The sequence below is a fragment of the Natator depressus genome, chromosome 16 (assembly GCF_965152275.1).
Source record: "Natator depressus isolate rNatDep1 chromosome 16, rNatDep2.hap1, whole genome shotgun sequence".
In the NCBI taxonomy this organism is placed as follows: Eukaryota; Metazoa; Chordata; order Testudines; family Cheloniidae; genus Natator; species Natator depressus.
Genome location: NC_134249.1, coordinates 18,753,451 through 18,776,742, shown reverse-complemented (window position 1 = coordinate 18,776,742; position 23,292 = coordinate 18,753,451). Strand labels below are relative to the sequence as shown.

Below are 23,292 nucleotides of genomic sequence, written 5' to 3'. Positions count from 1 at the left end.
GAGGTGGGAAATTTGAAACACAGAAATGCTGCTGAGGTGCAAGATTCAATTTCTGGGAGTCTCGGCTTTAGTGTGCCCACAATATTTGTGGTCTCCCCTTTCTTACTAGCACCCTAAGCCCCAAAATACGCAGCACTGAATTTTTATTCCAAAATGGGGGAGAGGAAAAGGAGGAGCTAAAGCAGGCTTGGATCTCAGGACTAAAAAATGTGTTTCTCTGCATCTTTCTGTTAAATGCTCGCCATGGGCTTTGATTTTACTTGAGGACATGGTGGGTTCTCCATCGCTTGACACTTTTTGCCTTTCTAAAAGGGATGCTCTAGCTCAGCCAGAAGTTACGGGCTTGATGAAGGAACCACTTGGTGAAATTCCATGGCCTGTTTTATTTGGAAGGCCAGATTAGATGATCATAATGGTCCCTTCCAGCCTTAAAACCTATGAATTAGATAAGGATCCACACTTTGAATCTTCATAAGGTTTAGGAGCAATCAGACCCAACAGTTTGCTTCAGTGCTTTATAGGAATATAGGTCCGATTGCAAAATGCTGATGATGATTATTAAACATCTTTCGACAGCACCCATCACCACAGCTTCTGGGTACCCCAATAAAGTCAAAGAACATCAGCTGCCTGTTGAAGATGAAAGTTTCCTTCACCCTCCTGGTAAGCTGCCTTTCTCCATTGCTCAGGTTGCTCCAATGCTTGTTGTGTGGCCTACAACAAATACAGTTGTTGGTTGTGTTGTTGTTTTTTTTAAGGGGTTGACACAACTCCAGATTTAACAAGTGCATCTTGTAAAGCTCCTTAAAGGGAATGGGTAAAAGCTGGTTTCCTGTAGAAGTAATTCCCCAGCTCTGATCAGTGCAAATTCAAACCTGTGCCCCTCAGTCAAAATGTTCTGGTGTGTTGTAGGGAGCAGGCAGACAAGTTCTCACTGAGATAGCCAGTCCCAAGCCCATTCTGGGCTTTGAAGATGAGGAGTGGACCAGAATTTGAGAACCAACCAATATACAAGAGGAGCACTGGTGTATGGCATTCACATTCGTCCTGTCTAAGAGGCATCACTTCCTGCTGCACCTTCTGGCGTGACCTTTAGAATCAGGCCCAGATGGGAACACATTTCAGTGGTCCAGGCTGCAGGTACCAAGAATCGCTGTTACTAGGTCTGCCCTGGAGAGGAATGGTGCAGTTGAAGGTGATCAAAGATGTTTCTGGCTGTATGGACATCCAGGAGCAGTGAAGAAAATCCAGACAGCATGCCCACTTTGACTGCTGGGCAGCAGATACCTTCAACAAGCAGGGGAGAAGTCACCAGTTGATCCCAGTGCTCCCCTACTTTGAGCTAATCACTCACTCCATGTAGAAACCAAATGTCCTTCTGACTTCAGGGGGTGAGAGAGACTAGCACTGTCAGACCGAGCATTTCTGGGGGGCTGGTGCAGTGTGACTGCAGAGAGCAAGGGGACTGAATATAGGCAGGGAAGGGAAGGCTGGTATAAAGGGCAGATCCAGTGGAAAGCCCCATTGTCCCCCTTGGCACATGGCTAGGGGTCAGCAGTCCCTGGTTCTTCGCTTGCCCATCCCCTAGGGGCTGGGACCCGAAACTGATACAGGGAGTGTTCCCCCATGAGTCAGCAGGAGCCCCAACTAGCTGCTGAGTCAGCACATGGGAATGGGAACCGCCTCCGTTTCCTCTTTCAGAGGCTGCCCGAAACCACAGGCAGGCTACACGTGCACCTCTTGGTTCCCACACTCTCCCCTGGCGCATACTGCTCCTTCCTCTTGGGTTTAAGGCTGCAGAGCAAAAACCTGAAGCTGGGGTAGTGAGAAAACCAGCCAGCCTGGCCCAAAGCTTCACCCTCGTCGCCATATGGAACCTAGTTCTGCTTTTGGTGAGCACAAACTCAGCTCAGTGTGCGCAACGGAGGGCCACAGGGCTGATAACAAGGAAGTGCTTTGAGTTAGCTCACAGTGGAAGTGGGCAGCATTGCCTAGCAATTGGAACAAGTTACTGGGTATCATGATTCCTGGGTTCCATTCCTCTCTCTACTGTTGACTTTGTTTTAAGCTCTGGGGATCTGGGTCCTCTCTGTTGGGGCCCAATAGCAGCCAGGTCTAAAAACTGCCACAGAGTCCACAGATGTCCTTAAAAAGAATAAATTGTGTCTGAAGGAATGAGACCGCTTTGAGAGAGTCGCCACAGCCTAACTCTGTGTCTGATCTGTCCTCGCTTTCCCCAGGCATCCGCAGAGCTGCTACAAGAAATGCCTGGGGGGGGTCTGCCACAGTCCTATAGGCTGCTGCTGCTTCTCCAGTTTTGCACCTGGGTCCTGCGAATGGCACTGAAGTGAGCAGAAGAAGGGATTATGAAATATACTCAAATGTAATTTTCTTTTTCTTTCTTTCTTTCTTTCTTTCTCATATATGTTCTTCAGAGATTCCTGGGGTTGTCAAGAAAAAAATGATGATCCCACAATTTTTTTTGAAAAGAGCTAAGTCCTGATCTGTTTATCAGGACTCCTGGGTTCAATTCCTGGCATTGCCAGGGACTCACTATCAGACCGGATTTTCACGAGAATTCAACACATTGGATATCACCATGGAAACGGCTGGATGCTGAGCCCTTTCAATGTCAGATGTACACATGTGTGCGTGCAAGAGAGAGCCCTTTCGATAATCTTGCCCTGGGATCTTCTGCAATCTTGCTGTGGGTGGCCTGCGGCAGACGTCTTGGCCTCTCAGTGCTCTGTTTCCCCGTTGCTAAAATAGAGGTGATGTACCAACCTCACAGGAGGGTGCTCTCCGAGGCTGGAGTATTTGAAAACCAGTTTGGGATCCCCGGATGACAGAATCCAGTAAGCGTGAGGCATAGCTCCAGCAGGACTGACTTGCTCACTCCCTTTTATTTCTGGATCACTCACGAGAGGGATAATCGGGAATGTTGCAGGCCAGATCAGTAGAGCTGTGCAGGGGGCCCCAGACCTGGAACAGCCGGCCGAGACTGAAGTGCAGATTAGAAGTGAGGTGCATCAATAGGCCTGGAATAGCAGAGGGAGCTGAAGGGGAAAGTGAGGGGTACTGGCAAACTGTGCTGCATGGGAAACTAGCATGACCCCTGCCTGCACTATGCCTAGCTCTTAAGCCAAGTCCTTCCAGCTCCTCAAGTTCCCCAAAGGCATCAGAGAAGCCAAGCTCTGCCCTCTGGATGCAGCTGGAAGCTACAGCCCTGTTTGCCCTAAACGTCATTTCCCTTCCTCCTGAAACACTCTGCCCTGGCCCAGTCCAGCACTACAGGAAGTCTGGGGAAGACCCTTGCTGGCCCAACCCTTGGCCTTTCTTTAGGCCCATCCGCAAAGCTTACGGGCACCAGCATATGTTCAGCAGGGACAGAATGTTCCATGGGGGAGAGAACAAAACAAACTTTGCAAAGGAGAGCGAGCGGGGCTGGGAGGCGTGTGGCTTCGCGGCTCTTTGCCCGGCACACCTCATCCTCCTGGTGTCCTTCTGGTCTGCTAGGTTTCCAGCTCTAACGAGGCGTAGTCTGATGGCAAGTGGCATCTGCCATCTGATTCAAACCACCTTCCATCAGTGCCATCTCCCCTCTGCAACGCGGGGGACATGCTTCATTAACCTCGGCGCTTTGCGGGCTGGTACAAAGACAAAGGGAATCGCATTCCTCTCCTGCCTGCCTGCCTGCCCTCCTCCACACTGTGATGATGGGGACTGCCTCCCTCCCCTCTCACTGCAGGCTCAGGTAAGTCCTTCTGCCCCTAACGATGACAGGGGCCTAATGCTCACAGACAGGGGACAGATGGCGAAAGCCATTAGACTGAAAATATCTTAAACGGTCTCCTCCAGGAAAACCATTTAAGACAGGCCATGAGCAAATAACAGGCACTCTTGGTACACCATCAGGGTCTAGAGCTGCTGTAAATGCTTGGGTTCTGCTAAGCGCCATCTGATGTGCTCTCAATTCCCCTTTTCTGTTCCGTGGCTTCTCATTTCAGTTCCTCTGTCTTGTGCATCTCTGCTTCCTACAACAACCGCCGTGTGTCATTGAAACTCTGGCGATGTCGCCCCTTCCCATCGCAACCTCTCACTCTCTCCCGCTCGCAGCTCACACACTCACATTGTTACATGTCTCCCACTGCCCTGGCTTCGTGCCACAGACAGTTGTGAAGTGTTGTTTCACTTCTCCCCTCCTGACCTTAAGGTGGAAGGCAGTCTGTCTACCCCAGGTGCTCAGTGTTGACACCATGCTGGGGATAGGCATATGTATTGATTCGCCTAGTGGACAGAGCACCGGACAGGGAGCCAGGAGACATGGGTTCTGGGGTTGGCAGAGTGGAGGAGAACTCAGCGCAGGGGCAGGGGACGTGGCATGTTCTCTGGCAATTCTGCAACCCTGCGAAGCCCCATAGGGTCCATAAATCAGAGCAACTGTTTTGGCTGCCCTAGGTGGCATCAGGGGCCCCAGTGGCCCCAGCAACCCCTGAACAGACACATGCTATAGCTATTTACACCAGCGGCACTGACCCACCCAGCACCAGACACATGGACATGGATGAGGTCTCCATCCCCTCGGGCACTGGCTCTCATGCTTGGACAGTCGGTGCTGACAGAACTCCAGCAGACTCGGGTTGATTTAGGACAGGCTCCCAAGAGGGACTCTTGTCTATCCCCGCACCCCTACGCTGTTCTCTGGGGCACAGAAGTGGAATCCTGAGGGTGATGAACGGGCTGGGGGACAGAGGAGCCCAGACTTTATAGCTCCATCTCAGGCATGCACAAAATGCCACTCCCCCCCATCCCCAGCCAAGAAAGTGGTTATCCCTCGAAAATAAATCAGGCCGATATAAAAATAAAGGTGCTGGCAGGTGTTTGATTCCCGGAGAGGCTGTGAAATAAATAAACCAACAGCAAACGGCAGGTGGTAGCCAACCCCTTAATCTGCCCTTTTGCTCAACGTATACGCAGTCAGCCAGCAACAGGTGGCAGGGCCGGGGCGGCTCTCCCAGCTCTGGCTATTTTTAAAAGGCGCTTATTTCTTTATAGCGGGAGATTTTTACATAATCTTCAGTCAGCAAACCGCAGTGCTTCCCTCCGCCAGTAAAGAGAAGGGGAACACATTCGGCCTGGGAAACAAGAGGGAGCAGTATATAGGGGCGATACAGAAAAAGGGGGCCCCAGAACGGCGCTATACCCAGCACGGGGGCGTATGATAGTTCTGGCTCTTCTCAGCTACAGGACGGGACTGCTCCAGCACGAGCACAGGTGTTAAAACAGCCTCCAATTTATGCCAGGAGCAGGGCAGGTCTCCAGCCGGCCCTGACAGCTATTTTTGCCCTGTCTCCCATTTTGTTCCTGGCTCATCCCAGGATGGAAGCCCTTGAATCCAGTTGTTTCTGCTCTCAGTGGCACCCGTGTCGGCTCTGCTGACATCAGTCAACCAGCTTTGCAAAGGATCCCAAACGTGCTTGCACCAGCTCCGCTCGTAGGCTTTTCAGCTGGATTTTTGCTGTTGACCAGGACTGTTCTTTAAATGGCCGAGTGACTCTGTCCCCATTGCAGCCCAATAACACGAAGCCCAGGCAAACAGCCTGACAACATCCCTGTCGGGTGACATCTTTCACTAATGACGGAGGCTGACTCTCTTCTCACATACACTGGTGCAGCTCGGGAGTATATGCCCCTGGGATCCACAATGGTACACCAGGCTGAGGCTAGCGTAAGCCAGAGGAGAATGAGGCACATGGCTTGTAAAGCCAAGCTCCCACCCCTGATCGTACTGAGCCACCGCCCCACAAAATTCCATGAGTCCAGGTGCACCACGCAGGTAACCTTGCTCATGTTTGGAGGTGTCCGGATCTGGAGGGATCCCATCTGTGTAGTTCAGAACTGGATCTGGAATCAGAACACCTCACCGGCTGTTCCGGTCTGGGGCCTTGGTTTGAGCTCATTGCTACGTTTTTTTTTTTTTATAATCCACGTGGATAAGATACTTTTCGTTTCCCACTGTTTGTAAATAAAACCCTTCTCCTCCCCCACAGCCCCCAGCTCTCTCCTCCCCGCTCACCTGTGGGCTGCCGGTTCCGAATCCAAGGCTGGGAGTCGAAGGGACAGACATTGAGTGAGGCCCCATGGGGGAGCTGATGACAGAGAAAGGAGGGCCCATGCCATTGATGGGGGAGCTCAGAGTGCTGATGGGCGAATGGAGCTGACCCGGAGAGCCCAGCGAGGAGCCAATGCCTGGCCCGATGGATGGATGGAGGGAAGGTGCGGCCATAGGCCCCCGGCCAGTTGGAGAGTTCAGGGACGTGGAATTGACTTGAGTAGAAAAATCTGTAAAACAGAAAGGAAAGGTTGTGGTTTAAAACCCCGTCTGTGACATTCTGAGGGGATCTCTCCTGAGCAATCATGTTGCATGCTTAACGAGCCGGCCCCCACCTGTGTTCCGCTAACGATGCCCATCCTCCAGCTTTCCCTCAAACACCTTTGTGCTATCTTCCAGGCCATCCCTGTGAAAATCTGACCAGGGATGCCCTTAAACCTGTCCTTAGAGCTCCTCTCCCGCAGGGGACAGGCTCAAAACCTTTGACAACGGCGAGGCAGCTGGTGTGTGGAGGCCACTGCTTATAACACCCATTCCGGTTGCCTCACTGTTACCTTGTGCTGCCCTTGGCTGTTTGTTGTAATCACCTGCTGTTTCCTAATTGCAAGTGTAACCCACTCACCTCCTGGGTGTGGTATTCTGTCCCCGCTAGCCGCACGGAGACCACTTAGAGATTAATGAGTCTGCCACAGCCTTTGCTAAGAGCCATGCAGTAGAGACTCATGCATTTAGCTCCAGAGATCCCAGGTTCGATCCCACCTGCCGACGACCCGGGTCTGTCGGGGTTACACAAGCTCTTTGGGGCTGAGATCAACTTTCCATTGTGTGTGGGCAATAGCTCAATGGGGCCTCTAGGAACCACCCCAATAATGACACTATTAAGCAAGGCTGGTTGTGTGTCCGTGAATGAGGGATGTACTTTGGTGTCACTCTATATGTAGGCTATTTGTGTGGTATTGTGGGAGGGTTGTGTGTCTCGGTATCTGTGTGTGAGATGGAAGTGTGTGGTGTCTGAGAGGGGGAGATGTGTGTTTATATATCCGTGTGTGTGGGTTGTGTTTGTGTCCATATGGGCGGGTGGTATGGTTTGTGTTCATAAGGGGGAAAGTGTGTGGCACAAGTGTATGCAGAGGAGGGGGGTGTGTGTGTGTGAGATAGGGAGCAGTGTGTTTGCATGGTATGTTTGTGGGGCAGAAGTGTGTGTGTGTGTGTGTATGTGTGTGTGTGTGTGGGATAGGGGTGTGGTACGTGTTTGTGGGTTGAATGTGTGTGTGATAGGGGAGCTGTGTGTTTGCATGGTACGTGTTTGTGGGGTGGAGCGTTTGTTTGCTCACGGACCCCAGTGAGCACAAGATGTCCAGGTTCCTATACATGGCTTGCATTTCCCTGGGTCGCTCCATGCCCTTTCGGGACTTTGAACTGGAATTCAGCTTGGCTTGGGAGTTTTCTGTGAGCAGCGTCCCCACACCTCCAACTGCTTTGCAAGTCCCAGGGAAGTCGGGGGATGTTTAAAAATAGACTCCAACTCTATGGAGAGTAGACGGAGCCATTCCTGGCACATTTCCTCCTCATCCTGTCACGCTGCCTGAGAAACAAGCCCAACCAAGGCAGAGAAGGGCTCTTAATAGTGCTTTCCAAAGGCTGTGATGAGAAATCGCATGACAGGGCATTTGGCTGCCAGGGAAGCAGCTCAAACGGTCCCCATTTAGAACGGTTTGAGGGTGAGGGAGGAGAGTTAAGAAGAAACCCCAAGCCCGAGTCCATGTGATTGTAGATGCAATCATACATGTCTAGGCCAGAGACAGCAATCGTCTCCCGGTGCTGGATTAAAGAATTTTGGGGCCCTCTGCACTATTGAAATTGGGGGGCCCCCACCTTCACTCAAATTTGCCCTCCCTCTCCTCTCATCTGCCCCCGGTTATATGACCCAAGCCAAACCTGGAATGGTGCTGTGATCATATGTGCCAGGCCGCACGGTCACCCCCAGCCAGTGGTCGGGGCCCCCCCGTGAGATGGGGGTGCTGTCCAAGTGCACTGAGTGCACATTGGTTAATCCAGGCCTGGCCCCACCTTTGTTGTCCCAGATTTATCGCTGCGGAATCTGAGCCCCAGAGACAGGAAGGCTCAAATTTTCAAAAGTGGCCACTGATTTGGGGTGCCTCCATTTTTCGGAGTCCCCAGATTAGTGGAAACGCTGTCTTTTGTGATTTGCCTGAGAGCTGCGCAGCTGGGCTGGAGGAGAACCCAGCAGCTGAGTCCCCGGGCCTGGTTCCTCTCTTCCATCCACGTCACAGCACTGTCACTCTGCAGGCTTTGGTGGTGCTGCTGATTTATACCCTTCTAAGAGAAGAGGCAGGCCCCCTCTCAGACCACTAGACCATCTGCTGAGCCTGCATGTGATCGCAATAACACCAGTGAGCAGAGATCAAGCCCTCTGACCCTTAATAAACAGAATGCCATGTCAATATAGTGCCGGGGGATTTCTGAGTAACAGAATACAAGTTTTTGCAGACACAAAGAAATATACTGCATGGCTCTACGGCAACTCTCATCTGAAAATGTTTCACTATTGTCCATTCAGCCTTATGATATTCACTGCAGGCAGGGAAATAGTATCTCTGTTTTCAGTGGGGGAAACAGAGAGCTAGAGAAGTGACGTTTTCCCCCCAGAGTTCGCATGTCAAGTCAGCTGCAGGGTCAGGAACCGAACCCTAGAATCCTGTGTCCCAAGCCTCTGCGCTAACCACTAGTCAAACTGGCCCCTGTAGGCCTGTTTGGGCAACCTGATAAATTCAGATGCTGACACTGCCGCAAGATGTCTCACTGGCTGCCTGGCTGACCAGTTACCAGGACCTGTTTGTAGGCCGGCTCTATAAAGCTAGGACAGGAAAGCTTGCTTCGGGAATCTCTCTGTGTGAAGAGGCATCACAATGGGGCGTCGTGCAGCAAGGCCCTCTCAAGCCAAGCAGCAAGCCAGACAAAGGGCTGCTGTGTCCTCTCGGCGCTGAGCGCTCCAATCCCATCTTGTAATCCCTTGTAGGCCGGTTCTCATTGTGTCTGGCAGGCAGCGAAGTTGTAGACATAACAGGATTACAAGTGTGAAGAAAGAGGCTTCCTCCCTGAATAGATCATTCTTAAACCTCCCAGACAAGGGCAGAAACTGGCTCCACGGGCGCTCGAACACAAAAGCGGGAAGGGATTAGGCTCCGAAACCCTGCACTGCAGCTGAAGTTTCAACATCTTCCATGGAGGTTTCTTTTCCTGCTGGTTGCTGTGACATCGTGGGACAGGTGGCTGTAGAAAGTCCCGCCCGGGCTCCTGGCAACTGGGAGAAGGTGTGCAGCGTGTGGCACAGGTGATCTGACCCTGCACACCTAGGCTTGACCTACAGTGGCATGGGCCCCAGATGCACACTAATGCTAGATTCCTGAATGCCCTGGGCTAGTGGAGAAAACAAGGCCACCCTGAGTGTCTGAGGCATGTAAATTCCTGCCATAAAATCCACTCCTTGTCATCACCCACACTCCACCATTCGAACTTGGGATGAACTGGGTGAGTGTCAGGGTTTCGGTCCCTGTGAACTTTTCATTTGGATGCAGCCCATGGAGGGCCTTATGCCCCTCCACCCCACCTCCAAATCCAGGTTTGCATTTGACACTGTGGGTTTTACAGGGGTTTCGTTCAAAATCACCAACTGGCCCCAAGACTGGGAACCTTGGCAACCCCTCTGCGGAATCTGGGCGGAGTGACATGTTTACAACAAAGCATGAACCCAGGCAAGTTTCTTATGCTTTCAGAATGTGTAACAGGCATTTAACATGGATCGAGGGCTGGCTCTCTTGCTCTGCCACTTGGTTTAGAAACAGCTCAGAGGAAAGATGGTCCTATGTTATACAACACAGGCCCAGGTCCCGGGTCTCCTGACTGTGCCATTATACCATGCTCTCCACACAGGGGATAGAGATCTGAAGCAAATCATTTTAACTTCTCTGAACCCCAGGCCACGTCTACACTACAATGGCCCAGTTACGGACCTGGAGCTGTGTTGCTGTAGTGCCGTAGTGTAGATGCTCCCAATAGCGACAGATGGTTTTTTTCATTGCGGTAGGAACTCCACGTCCTCAAGCGATGGTAGCTAGCTTGACGGAAGCATTCTTCCATCAGCCTAGCTGTGTCTATACCTGGGACTAGGTCGGCACAGCTATGGACTTCGGTGTGCGAATTTTTTTTCACAACCCCTGAGCGCTGTCAATGTGTAGATCGGGCCTCAGTTTCCCCATCTGTATAGCAGGGATAACAATACAAAGCCACCCCGCCCGGGTTTGGCTAGATAACGGCTCACACTTACTTAGCAATGGAAAAACACTACTGCTCTAGTCCGCTCTTCTAACTCATCCCCAGCACGCCCCGGGATAGAATGCAGGCTGCTCCATTTCCTCCTATGGGCTCAACCAGCTTGACTCCCAGAGGCACTGTTCCAGTAACGTATGCCTCCAGAGCATTGCTAAGGACATAGCGGGAAATGAGCCAATAAACCAACCAGATGAGAGGCACAATGGATCTCAACGGCTTGAAGGCAGAAGGGAGCAGGGGCAGAACAACAGAAGCCCTCAGCAGTGGAGCAGAGATGATTCCTGCCACAAGGTGCCCCTGTCCTCTGTTGTGTGGTGGGTACTCGAGATGAGTCTGATTGAGGTGTTCTTCCAGCCGGGAAGGGCCCCTATGAGCGTCCCATGGGTTTCCCCATTTCCAGTCCAATGAGCCACTCTGACATTACACTAAAGAGCAGGCCAGAGGATTCCAGTCAGGAAGAGGCCCATCTCCCCCACCCTCTACTTCCCCCTCCAGACCTGCTGCGAGCCCCGATGTGAAATGAGTTTGATGGGCCTCAGCCCTGTTCCCCAGTGGACAAGTCTCTACCTGGCCAAAAAACATGACCGCAGTGGCACTGCTTATCACAGCCCAGGCTGGCTCTCTGTCTGTCGATCTGACTTGGCTGGACACCAATCCATCTGTCCATCAGTCGGGCTAACCTGTGGTGACTGGTGCTTTGGCAGAGGGTCAAGGATGCAATGGGACGGTGCAAACTGCGCCCCTGTCTCAGCCTTAGAGAGCACCCCCCTCCAGGGCAGGGCTAAGGCACCTGGGTAGGCCAGCACACAAGAAGCTTACTCTACCCTTGCCTGAGCTCTACCTGGATAAACAGAGGAGCATCATAGGCAGGATGGCAAGCAATTGTGACCAAGCAGCTTGAGTACCCCCAGGCAGGCCTCAAAGGAGCCAGGAAGGGACAAGTCCCGCTTTGGATTGGTACCACCCAGAATGCTATGTTGGAGAGATGGCACTGAGGATCCAGGCTGAACCAGCTCCTAAGAGGTGCACAGCAGAAAAGAAAAGGCCCATGAACTGAAAGGAGAGCGAAGGAAAGGAAGCCGGGTGAGGGGCAGGGAGGGTCTTTCCTTTTAAAACAAGGCCCTGAATATTTAAGTCAAATGTACAAAGTGGGGAAGGTCATGGGCAGGTTACTGGAGATCAGCCCACATCCAGCAAACTCTAACAGCAGAAAACAAAGAGCTTGATGGCCCCAGCCTGCTGTCCAAGCGCCTTTCCCAAAACACACAGCCACCTTTCAGTAAAATTAGAACCAAAAGCAAAACATCCCCCCTCCCCGGCCGCCACACACCCTCACTCTCCTGAACCGGCTTCTATTACTCATCCTGTTTACACATTGCTTTCCAAGCAGACACATTCCCAGGCACCCAGTGAGGAAATGGGCGTGTTTTCTGGGGCAGGTCTGGAGAAAATCATCTAGGCACAAAGAAAATGGAGACAAATCTTTTGTGTGGACAAACCACGTAAGTGTGAGTGCATGAATGTGTGGGTCTGTGTACATGTGTGCACGCCTGTGCATTGTTTGGGTATGTTTCTACACACGTGTTGTATGTGCATGTTTGTGTGCAAGTGTATTGTATAAGTGTACATACATGGCCGTTGTTTGCATACGCGTGGATATATTTGGTTCTTGTGTGCACGTGCTGTGGGTTTGTGTACTTTTGGGGACATGTGCACAAGTGTGTTTTGTGCATTGGTGCGCACGTTTGCACGTGCGTGTTTAGCAGAGAAAACCACGCTCCCTCAAATCTGAACCACATCTGAATTTTTCAGATGGCCTCTCCATTCATAACAAGACAGACCCAAGCCCTGGACCCAAACAGCCCTGGAACTTTGGGTGCTTCATATCCCAAGCCAAATATTCGCAAAAAGAAAAGGAGTACTTGTGGCACCTTAGAGACTAACCAATTTTATTTGAGCATGAGCTTTCGTGAGCTACAGCTCACTTCATCGGATGCATTGGTTAGTCTCTAAGGTGCCACAAGTACTCCTTTTCTTTTTGCGAATACAGACTAACACGGCTGTTACTCTGAAAAAAGCCAAATATTGCTATCTTGCGAAGTACTGTCTCACAGCGAGTCTTAAGGAGGCGTTTAAATAGGGGATGATTAATAAAATTTCACCGCGAATAGAATTTTAATTAAAACAATAAAAAAGGGAAAGAAAACTTTCAATGAATTTTCCTTCCCATTTTGCAGCCAGCTCTCGTGTACACGCTTTTGTGTATGTGGCTGGATGCAGATGTCAGATGTATTTTTCACAGTGGTTTATTAACGCCACCCAATCACCACTCCCTCGCCAGGATCAATAAACCTCTGATCTCACAGGAGACTGTGGGATCTTGATTCTTACGGGTGCAATAAGAGCTGAGCAGCTCAAGGGTTCGGTAACCATCCTTATGCCCCTAAGTCTCCAGTTAGGAACCCAGTCTAGGTCAGTAGAGACTAACCTCTGCTCATTGACCCATGTGAAATGGATTTGGGGGGGTCTTAGTCCAGCCCCAACAGAGGAGTGCCCATGTCATACAAAAACCACTGACACTAATTGCCCCCTTTGTTTGCTCTCTCAGCCAAAAGACTAAGGACTGAAGACAGCATTGAGACTGAACTTACTCACCCCTGCAAGGGCTCTCTCCACGCTTGGGTTAAGGCACATTGACAGGGAGGTTAGACTGTCATTGCCTTTCACTGTACATGCTCTGTGCAAAAACACAAAGTTTGGCTGGTGAATCTTGCCCACATGCTCAGGGTCTAACTGATCACCATATTTGAGGGCAGGAAGGAATTTTTCCCTGGGTCAGATTGGCAGAGACCTTGGGGGGGTTTTCGCCTTCCTCTGCAGGATGGGGCACAGGTCACTTGCAAGTTTATGGGTCTATTCCAGGAGTGGGTGGGTGAGGTTCTGTGCCCTGCAATGTGCAGGAGGTCAAACTAGATGATCATGACGGTCCCTTCTAACCTTAAAGTCTATGAAATGGCGATCTCCAAGAATGTCAGTCTTGTTTCACCAGCACTGAATTCACATTTGCTTTTGCTTTTCTTTTTTTAAAAAAAAGGCAAAAAACCCAACAAGAGTCCACTGTAGACTAACACAGATGCTACCAAGCCCTTGGCTCTAGCATAACCATTTCCAGCAGCAAAGTTCTGTCCTGGGAAAATCATGACTCAGGGCATCAAGGAAACTGAAGTAGCGAGCTCTGTGCGCGTGTAACACCTTTCATCCACAGCCGACCTGACAAAACCCTTATGCAGCTTTCGAAATGCAGTTCTCACCCAAAGAAACCCTTTTCTCATCTCAGTGAGGAGGCTGCAGCCGCAACCTCACAAGGACAATAGTCTCAGCAGTGAAGGTGAGTCTCTGTACCCCAGACAGTCATGAAGGAACATGGGGCCTTGCCCTGGGGATGGGTGTTAGCACCAGAGGAAGATATTTCCCTGCTTTTCCCTGCCCCCTCCTTTATCAACACCTGTTGCTAGAAACCATAGGCTCAAAGAGGGATTTGATACGTGTTCTGCAGGACTTAAAGCTGTATCCAAGTAGGGGGAAAGGACAAGCAACACCAAGATCCATTCACTCCTTCTGCAAACAACAGCCTCTATGAAAAGTCAAGAAGAGGATCGCAAATTCCACAGGAAATTCACCCTGTCTGGACTATACCTTTGAATGTCAGAGCCATCCTTTATCGCGCCCGCTACCAGCATAGCAACGGTCACGCAATTACAAAGCAGAAGCCTCTCTTTTTTTTGTGGGTGGGTTTGTAATTATTAGTGACCCGTGCAATTAAAATACATGGAGGTCCTGACCTAATGACAAAGAACGTCTGGGTGCTCCTGGGTGGGACGGGTTCCTGCATCTGTCTCTCTTCTCTCGCCTTTCTTTGTCATCCACCTCTTCTTTCTCTCTCCCTTTTGCTGGGTCAGCACCATCCAAGGAGGATGCTCAGTTAAAATGCAGCAGAGAGCCTCACGCACAGAGCAACTAGCAGGAGGAAACTCACTAGTCCCTTGTGAGGACACTCACTAGTCACTGAAGCTGGCTGTGGGCTTGACCCTTACACCAAATGTGGCTGCAGGTTCAGGCATTTCTTATCCTCTAGCCTTCTGGTGCCAGGGGGCATCCTGGCAGGAGGAGGATTAGCTACCAGGAAGCATAGCACTAGGCCAACAAGTCATGCCAGACCCAACTCAAGGGCATGTGGTGCTTTGACGAATGTGTCTCCCTTTGAATGCGATTGTTCCTCATCTTCCCTCTTGCTGACTGATCTTCACCCTGGAGAGCGGCTATTTTTCCTTTCTCTTACTCTCTTTGCCTCTCTCACTTGGTTTCTCTCCACACGGTGCCTTGAGAATGTAAATAAACACTCTGTGTGGTAAGTATTCCTTTAAAAAAGAAACCAACTGCTGTACGTACAGAGAAGACACAAATCTTTCTTAAAACAAATAGCTCCACTGAGGGATCATTGTACAGCAACATTTTAAAACAGCCATCTTGTCCCCCAGGCAGGGCAGTGTTATGCCCCAATCCCAGACCCATCCTGTTTGGTTTCAGGGTATATTTTGTGGGGAGGTTAATGACCAAGGTTTTGTTTCAACATCTTGTGTACACCCGTGTGCCAGACTGTAGGCTGTGCCTGGCTGCTTTAACGTGGCAGATGTATGAATACACCACTTGGAGGTGCTAAGGAAGGATGGCCCAATGGTTAGGGTGTTGACTTGGCAGACCTAGGCTATTGCTACACTAGAAATCTTACAGCAGCACTCTCTAGTGTAGCTGCTCTAAGCCAATGGGAAAAAGCTCTCCCATCCGCTTAATTATTCCAGACCCTGCACATGGCAGCAGCAAAGTCAGCGTACGTTATGTCACTCCAGGGGGGCTAATTCACACCCCTGAGTGACATAACTTATGTCGACTTAAGTTGTGTGTGTACATAGCCCTAGTTCATTTCCCTGCTCAGCTACAGACGTGGGCAAATCATGTGGTCTCTCTGTGCCTCAGTTGCATGTCTGTAAAATGGGGACATAGTATTTCCCACCTCACAGGGGAGTTGTGCAGTGCTCAGATACTGAGGTGATGAAGGCCATATTCATGTGCAAAGTTAGATAGCTAGAAAAAAAACATTCCAAAAATTCACAATTCTGGATTTTTTTTTTTTTAAAAAACCTGTCAGAAAAGAAGTAAACTCAAAAGTGATGGGTGTTAGTTGTACTGCGGCTAAAAGAGAGTCGGGGGGGGGGGAGCATTTTCCAAGCCCATTTTAAGTTAAACAAGGGAATTATTTATTCGCCTGGTATGCACTATTCATTTTTCTTGTGCAGTTCTGTCATTTGGAAACAGTTTTGTATGACTAGTTTGAGACCAAAATAAACTGTGTGTTATGTGTGCCTGTTTCTAAATCAAAGAAATACATTATCAAGGCACTTTCCCCTCTTGCTCCCTATCCTAAAATTGCAGCGCTTTCTCTGTCTCTGCTTTCCTTTTCTAAGCACGGATGAGCTTTATATATTCACAAGGCTCCCCACGATACTTAGAAATCAGAGTTGGGTCTCTTAGGCAGCTAAATGAGTTGCAATGAAATTCTATTTTTTTTTCTCTTTTTTTTAAACTAATCATAAAGCCATAAGCCACAAAGTCTGGACTGGACTTTTCCTAAAGCTCAAGGATGTTTAGACCCAGGAGGTTTGGTTTGACCTATTGTAGAGATAAGAGACCTGACTCTTTCTATCTTGGGTACTCATATAGGCTCCTATTACTTTAATAACTTAAAAGCCTCACAGCCTTTACTGTATTTCTCCTCAAAACACCCCTGGGAGGCGCAGCAGGGCATTTATCCCCATGGAACAGATGAGGCACTGAGAGGCTAACAGACTTTCCCAAGGTCACACAAGAACTCAGTGGCAGACCTGCTATCCAAGACTTGGCTTAGCGTCTGGCCACTGGGCCATCTTTCCCCTAACCTTCCCTATTGCCTTGCTCATTATGTCCTCATTCGAGCCAGCTGAAATTATTTAAATTTTGAACATGTTCAGTGGAAAAAGGGGACATGATTTTTGCACAGATTTACACTAAGTATTTTCCAAGTTTCAGCCAGCTCTAATGGTCATTCACACCAGTGCAAAGTGAACATGAAATGCCACTATTCGGAGTCACCAGCTGTGATGCAGCAGGGAGTGGGGAGTATGGACCTGGGAATGTTGCAGGGGTCGGGAGTTTTACTGGGACTGTCTGCATTGGGGTTGGGAGATTCTCCTTGAGGGAAGATACCTGAGCATGTAACATGAGAGCCCAGGAGGGGGGTTGGGGCCAGGTGACACCTTCTGCCCGGGGAAACTGGACAAAGGCTGGAGGAGGAACCAGGGGGAGGCGGGGTGTGACGGCTGGAGGGGGTTTGAGTTTGGAGCTGGCTGACAACTCGGAGGGAGCCCCAGGGCTGGGGTCTAAGCTCCCTGACCCCCAGAAGGTCTTGACTGAGGGGTCCTGGTTGTACCTACAAGCTCTGTTTGGGACTGTGTTCCTGTCGTCCAATAAACCTTCCATTTTACTGGCTGGCTGAGAGTCACGGTGAATCGCAGGAAGGGGAGGTGTAGGGCCCTGACTCCTCCACATTCCGTGACACCAGCGTTTTACACCCATTTGCACAGGTTACTAGAGTCTTGCTGTAAAGTCACAGCCTGATCCAAATTCCACCAAATGTTGGGGTGTGTTCGGATGTGCAGGGGTGGAGGCTGGTTTAGGTCCCCTTTAGTTTGCTGCTGTTCTGGAGTTACACACACTGAAAGCCTCTGAACAAAACTGGTCCCTGGAGGTCATTTTGTCATGTGGTGCACTGGACGGGTTTCTTTTTTTGCTGTGTGTTTCCTTCATTGGGTGTCTCTGGACTGGGTTCCCTTATTAACCCTGAGGCCGGGTCTACACTGAAAACTTTTGCCAGTAGCAAAACATCAGTTAGGAGGGTGATTTTGTTATAACATTTCGATACCAGCAAAAGCCCTAGTGTGGACACAGTTATTCCAGCATAAAGATGCTTTTGCCCAGCTAGCTTATTTCGCTCACTGATCTGGTATGAGCTATACCAGCAAAAGCATTCTTTTGCCAGTATAAGTAGGGTGACCAGATGTCCTGATTTTATCGGGACAGTCCCGATTTTGGGGGCTTTTTTTTATATAGGCACCTATTACCCCCCATCCCCGTCCCGATTTTTAACACTTGCTACCTGGTCACCCTAAGTATAAGCTGCATCTATGATAGCATGGTTTGTCAGTCTAGCTACACTGGCAAACCTTTTCTAGTGTAGACCTGGCCTCGATCAGATACTTTCATCAGAAGCTGCATGGTTTAGCAGTTTGATGCGACACAGAGAGGATGTAAAAAATCAAGTCACAACAGATTCTTCTGTCTAGGCTCCCTGCAGCCAACGAAGGCTGCATTCACCAGGGCAAAACCAGAACTGTGTAGCAAAGAAACAACATCTGGGAAATCTGAAGGGCTGCCTGATGCTTCAGTTTTACAGCTCTCTGTGGTCTCAATGGGGAGGGAGTGCGTCAGGCTTTCTGTTCTAAGTCCCACACGCGGATTGCAGCTAACCCCGGGAATTCCAAACCCGGAAACGAACGCAGATTTGGCAGGCAGCCCACACCCCAGCTCTTCCTTTTTTTAATCTTTCTCAATCTCTCTTCCTCCGGTCAGAAAGCAGATGAATTCTGGGTATTAAACAGCAGGAAATTCTAAATGTGGGCTGCCACTCCCTTCCTTAATTCAACCCATTGCACATAACATCTCCAGCATGTGGAGGCCAAATTTTCAAGGGCTGGGATTTTCCAAAAGGCTCAGACTCCTTTTCCCCCTCAGCCTGCACTTCTCGTTGTGACCCATGGTGAGATTCGCCAAAGAGCTCAGCACCTATCATGCACCCAGCGGGTTGAACTTTTGAAAACCTGGTCACATATTTTAGGGCCTAAATGGGAGCATGGCGCCTTTGAAAATCTAGTACACAGCATATATGAAAGATCATTCATTTCGCCCAAATCCCTGCAACAACAACTACTGCCATATTCTAGCGTGCCTTTCAGCCAAAGAACCTAAAGTGGCTGACAAACTTTGCCAATGTACATTCAGGGATCACCAAAATGCATCCATTTCTGGGGTGGACTGTGGCGGCTGCCTATTCTACACAGCAACACCACACAACGATATAGGAGAGAAAGCAGTGACAACTATTGTACTGAGTTGTGACACTGTAGGAAAAGTTCAACACACGCAGAACAAACGCAACTGCCAGAACTGAAATTTGGCCAGAACATCAGAGCTGACCCTAGAATTCATGTGAAAATTGCCTCCAGGTATTTAATGACCACAAGGGGTCAGGACTTCACTTTTATGCCAGATGAGAGACAAGAGTGAGCTTATTTAGAGTCTTTTATTTATATAGATTCTGGCCCACTGTCTTTAAGCAGAGCTGCTCCTAATTTACAGCAGCACAGCTAAGAACAGAATCAGTCCCACCGCCTCCAATCACTGTGGCTCACTGCAGTTTTCCCCCCAAAGTTCGTCCCATCCAACAAGGAAAGGCGGAAGCAGCTTTCTCTGCGGCAATAAGGTCACAGCCAATTTCCGTCAGCCTGTCGGAAAGCTCAGATCTCTACCCAAACCATGTGTGTGTTTGTGAGAGAGACAGCCAGACAAGGGCTAAGGATGATATGAAGAGGCAGCCTGGAGCAATGAAATGTTCTCTCTGTTTCTAAAGAAGCTCAGTTAAATACACTCAGACATGTGGTGGGATGGGGAGAGGCCAAGATCTGACCCTCTGCTCTCCAGCTCATGGTTCCAAACATCAGCCGCACGGAAGAACTTCCAGGGGAGAAACTGCAGCTAGTCTCATGTGAGCTTGTGACTGGACATGATACGAGATATGAGCAAACCTGCCTGCCTGCCCCTTCGCGAGAGAGCCCTCCAGTGCGCGTTCCCTTATCCCAGTTTGGCCTCTTCCCCATAAGACCGGCCCGTCTTCTGTGATCAAGGAATCAGAGGGATCTTCCGGCCCAACTACACTGCACTGCAGTATGATGGGATGACATTCGTATGGCTTTGTCCTGGAGATCCGAGACTGGAAAGTGCCCCCCACCCTCCCGCCGGAATCAACATGAGGTTCTGTCTCCGACTATCCACCAGCCATCCATGTGCTGGAAACGACTCAGGAGCTTGAAATCCACATTAAGGCAGGAAGCACTGAACAGCTTTGCTCCCAACCTGTCTTTGTCCCAGCATCGACATTTGTGTTCAGTGGCCACTGAACAAAAACCGACGAAGTTCAGGGCTCCCTTGCAGGGCTGCCAACTCTTACGACATCCAATGGTTTTCTTACAGCTCCGGTGTGTGGTTGCTATGTAAGCGTCACCACTTCATTCCACGGGGGTTGTGAGACTCTTGATTGCCCCAGAGTTCTGATCTGGGTGGGCTCACACCCATCGAGTTTCACTTTGAACAAACTCAACCGCAAAACCAAACACTAATGAGGCCACAACATTTCTCACCCCACGCTCCTACATCTGGCCCTAGGCATGCCTGAAAGGCAGGCTATTCGGCACTCCGCCCTGGCTCCGTGAAACGTGCGAGACACTGACGTGAATTTCAGGACTGGAGCAAAACATTTGGGTCTCACTATGGAAGTTTTTCCCAGCTCTAGGAAAATCAGCCTTGGCTTAGTCTGTGGACTCTAATCCTCCACATGCTATGACCTAAGGCCCTGCACCACACACACACACAAGTTCTTTATAAATGTTAGATGTTGCCTCCTACCAGAGTTTCAGCTTACTGGGCCGACATTATATGGGATGTGGAATAAAATTACATAACTGATTAGGTGCTTTTCCACTGTAACACTGTACACTAATCTCTCCCTCCTCCAACCCCAATCCTATCAGCCATAATGGTTTGTATGAAACATCTGCTTTTCTCCTACAAGGACGGGAGCTTGGTGAGCTACATAAAAATCCCCGCAATTAAGAAATGGAAGCTGGCAGGGATGTCTTTTAAAAAATAAAAATGTGTTTTGGGTCAAACTGAAGAAGAATTTTTTTAAAAAATTTCAGCAAATCAGAAAGTCGAAAAAAATTTATTTTGGTTTTGACAAAGTTTTTTTCCACCCAAGTTGAAATGTTTCCTTTTGATTTTGAAGAGTTTTTAACAGTTTTGATTTTTTTAAGATAAAGCTGAAGGAAATTTCTAAACGAAAGATCATTTTGAACCAAAAAATTGAAATGTTTTGATTTTTTTTCTGAATTTTTGTTTGGTTGGTTGGGTTTTTTTTTTTTATATATACAAACAATTCAGAGAAACCCACATGAATTCGCAAAACATTTTGGTGTCAACGAATCGACAATTTTTCACCAAAAAAAAAGTTATGGCCAAAAAATGTTGCCCACCTCTAGTTCACACATCAACCCATCCAGCTTCAGTGCGCTCTCTCTTTCTCTCTCTCTCTCTTTATCTCACTCCTCTTTGCTTTCCAGATGCAACTTAGGGATGGGCGGACCAGGGTGGATAAAATTAGAACAGAGCAGCACCAGGAGGAAGGATGACCTGGCAGTTAATGCACAGGGTTAGGACTCAGGAGAGGGGGCATTCTCTTCCCAGCTCTGTCACAAACTCACTCTGTCACTTTAAACACAATTTTCACAAGTGACCAATGATTTTATGGGCCTCCGTTTTTGGGGGCCCAGCCTGGGGCTTACTAGGCCTCGTTTTTGAAGTGCTAACCACTCGCAACTCCCAGTTAAGGTCGGTGGCAGAATACCTCAGAAAATCAGGCCCCCCAAAGACAGGCACCCAAAATTAGCAGACACTTGAAAATGGGGCTCCCCTACCTCTTTTTGCCTCATTTCCCAGTTGCATAAAATGGGAATTCTGCAGCCAAGGATGCTTCACTAAAAAGGAAAGAGGTGAAAACACCCACGAAAAGCAAGCTGTCAGGAGACACCTGAAAATGCATGGTTCCCAGAAGATGCTGTGGAGGAGACAGCCCAGCCTAGCACGGAAGAGTTAATTGCCGTGGGCTTGATGCTGCTGTCTATATAAGCCAGGCAGATCCCACAGGATCTCCTAGTAGCTGCTGCCTAGTGCTGGAATCACTGATTCAGCAGGAAGCCAGGCAGGGCTATTCCCACCTATATGTGGAAAAGCTTCAAGGACGAACAGTCCAGAATTGCGCTTCCTGCAACTCCCAGTGAGCGTCACTGGGAAATTCTGACACAGGCCTCCCTTTCAGGAGTCAACAGGCCCACCGCACTTAACGATCCCGACTTGCCTGCGGTAGCCTCCAAAAAGCTTCCTTCGCCCAATATATTTCAATGGGGTTAAAAGACATGTCCTATTTTTCTCCCCATGGATTCAAGCGGCGGCACGCCATTGATCCATGACAATGTTTTCAGAATGATTCTTGACCCCGTTCCACTTGGTTTGGGGCCGGGGTGGGAAGGTTGGCTTGCTGCCATGCGCTGAGCAGGGATCTCCATTGAGCTGCCCTCTCAGGGTCTCTTAGCTGTCAGTAACTGAGGAGAGAATCTGGCCCACAGGATCGTAGCCCCGTGGTCAGCGGGGGTGGAGAGAGTGGGTGAATGGTGAAGGCAGGAGCAGGAATGTGAGCAAGCAGGAGAACTGAAGGGACTGGAAAGCCCGAGGAGCGTAAAGAGACAGGAAATCACAATGTGAAGGAGAAACAGGGGGAGGGGAAGTAGAGAGAACAAGCTGTTCCAAACTTGGCTCTTTCTGTGCCCAGGAGCATCATGGGACAAAGCACTGGTGTGGGGCGGGGAGGAGGGAAGGCATTGAGGCAAACAAGGATTGTGCTGATAAAGCAAATGTGACTCAATCGCACGCTTGTGCAAAGATGTCACAACAGTCCTGAGAAATTACAGGCTCCTATTTCATCCCTCAAGGGCCAGCGCTGTCCTGGCTCTCACAATGCGCTCTGTTCTGCTGTCAGCATCTCTCAGCAAGTGCCCCTAATTTACTGGCTGGGAACCCACGGTAGAAATAGGCAATAATAGGGACAGTGTAGTGCGGGCCACTGGGAGCTCTTGGGCCAGCAGAGGGCTGGCTGGCAGGTTTTAAATGAGTAAATACGGTGACCCTTTCGTGTCCATACTGCACTGACTTGCCACTGATGTTAGTGGGAGTCCGGTAATCCAGAGCATCTCTTATCTAGCTGCCCCATACATCTTTCTGCTCTGCCCCTTCCCCCAGAACCTCCCTGCCAGGTCGGCACTGCCACAGCCAAGGGGTCCCCGTTCTCACAGACACGAGCACTTAGCTTACCCACGAGGGGCTGACGGGAACACTTAGAAGCTGGTGCGAGTGTGCTATCCCCTCGCCCCCATGCCAGGCTCAGTGCCCACTGCATTACCCAGGCCGTCCCGCACTGCACCGGGGACATGGGAATGGGGGGACACCGACCCCCAGGCACGAGGAAGGGGGAGGGGGACTGACAGGTGAGTCCCTGAAATAAAGGGGGCTGGAAGGGTGGCTTCGGGGGAGAGATGGAGGGATGCAAGGAGCCCCTGGTGCATGTGATGAGCTTGGCCAGCAGAAGCTATGAAAAGTGTAACCTCCCCCAGCCAGAATCCATTCCGGCTCGGGGCCTAGGCAACATCTGAAACCTGAGCCTCCAGAGGAGCTGAAAGGCTCAGTGCAGTAGCACTCTGGGCCCAGAGACTCTTGAGTTAAGAGCAAAAGATCAAATCCTTCACTCCTAGATACTGATGCGGCCCCCACCACGACAGCATCTGAACGCCTCC

General features: G+C 49.9%; 1 protein-coding gene across 2 annotated transcripts in view; it reads right to left on the bottom strand.

The window, feature by feature from the left end:
• RXRA (retinoid X receptor alpha) overlaps nucleotides 1-23,292 on the bottom strand; it is a 224,881-nt gene that overhangs the window by 70,422 nt on the left and 131,167 nt on the right. For both annotated transcript variants that reach the window (XM_074973501.1, XM_074973502.1), the window contains exon 2: nucleotides 6,077-6,342. In XM_074973501.1, the coding sequence (XP_074829602.1) occupies nucleotides 6,077-6,342 (266 nt within the window). The remainder of the gene's footprint in view (nucleotides 1-6,076; nucleotides 6,343-23,292) is intronic.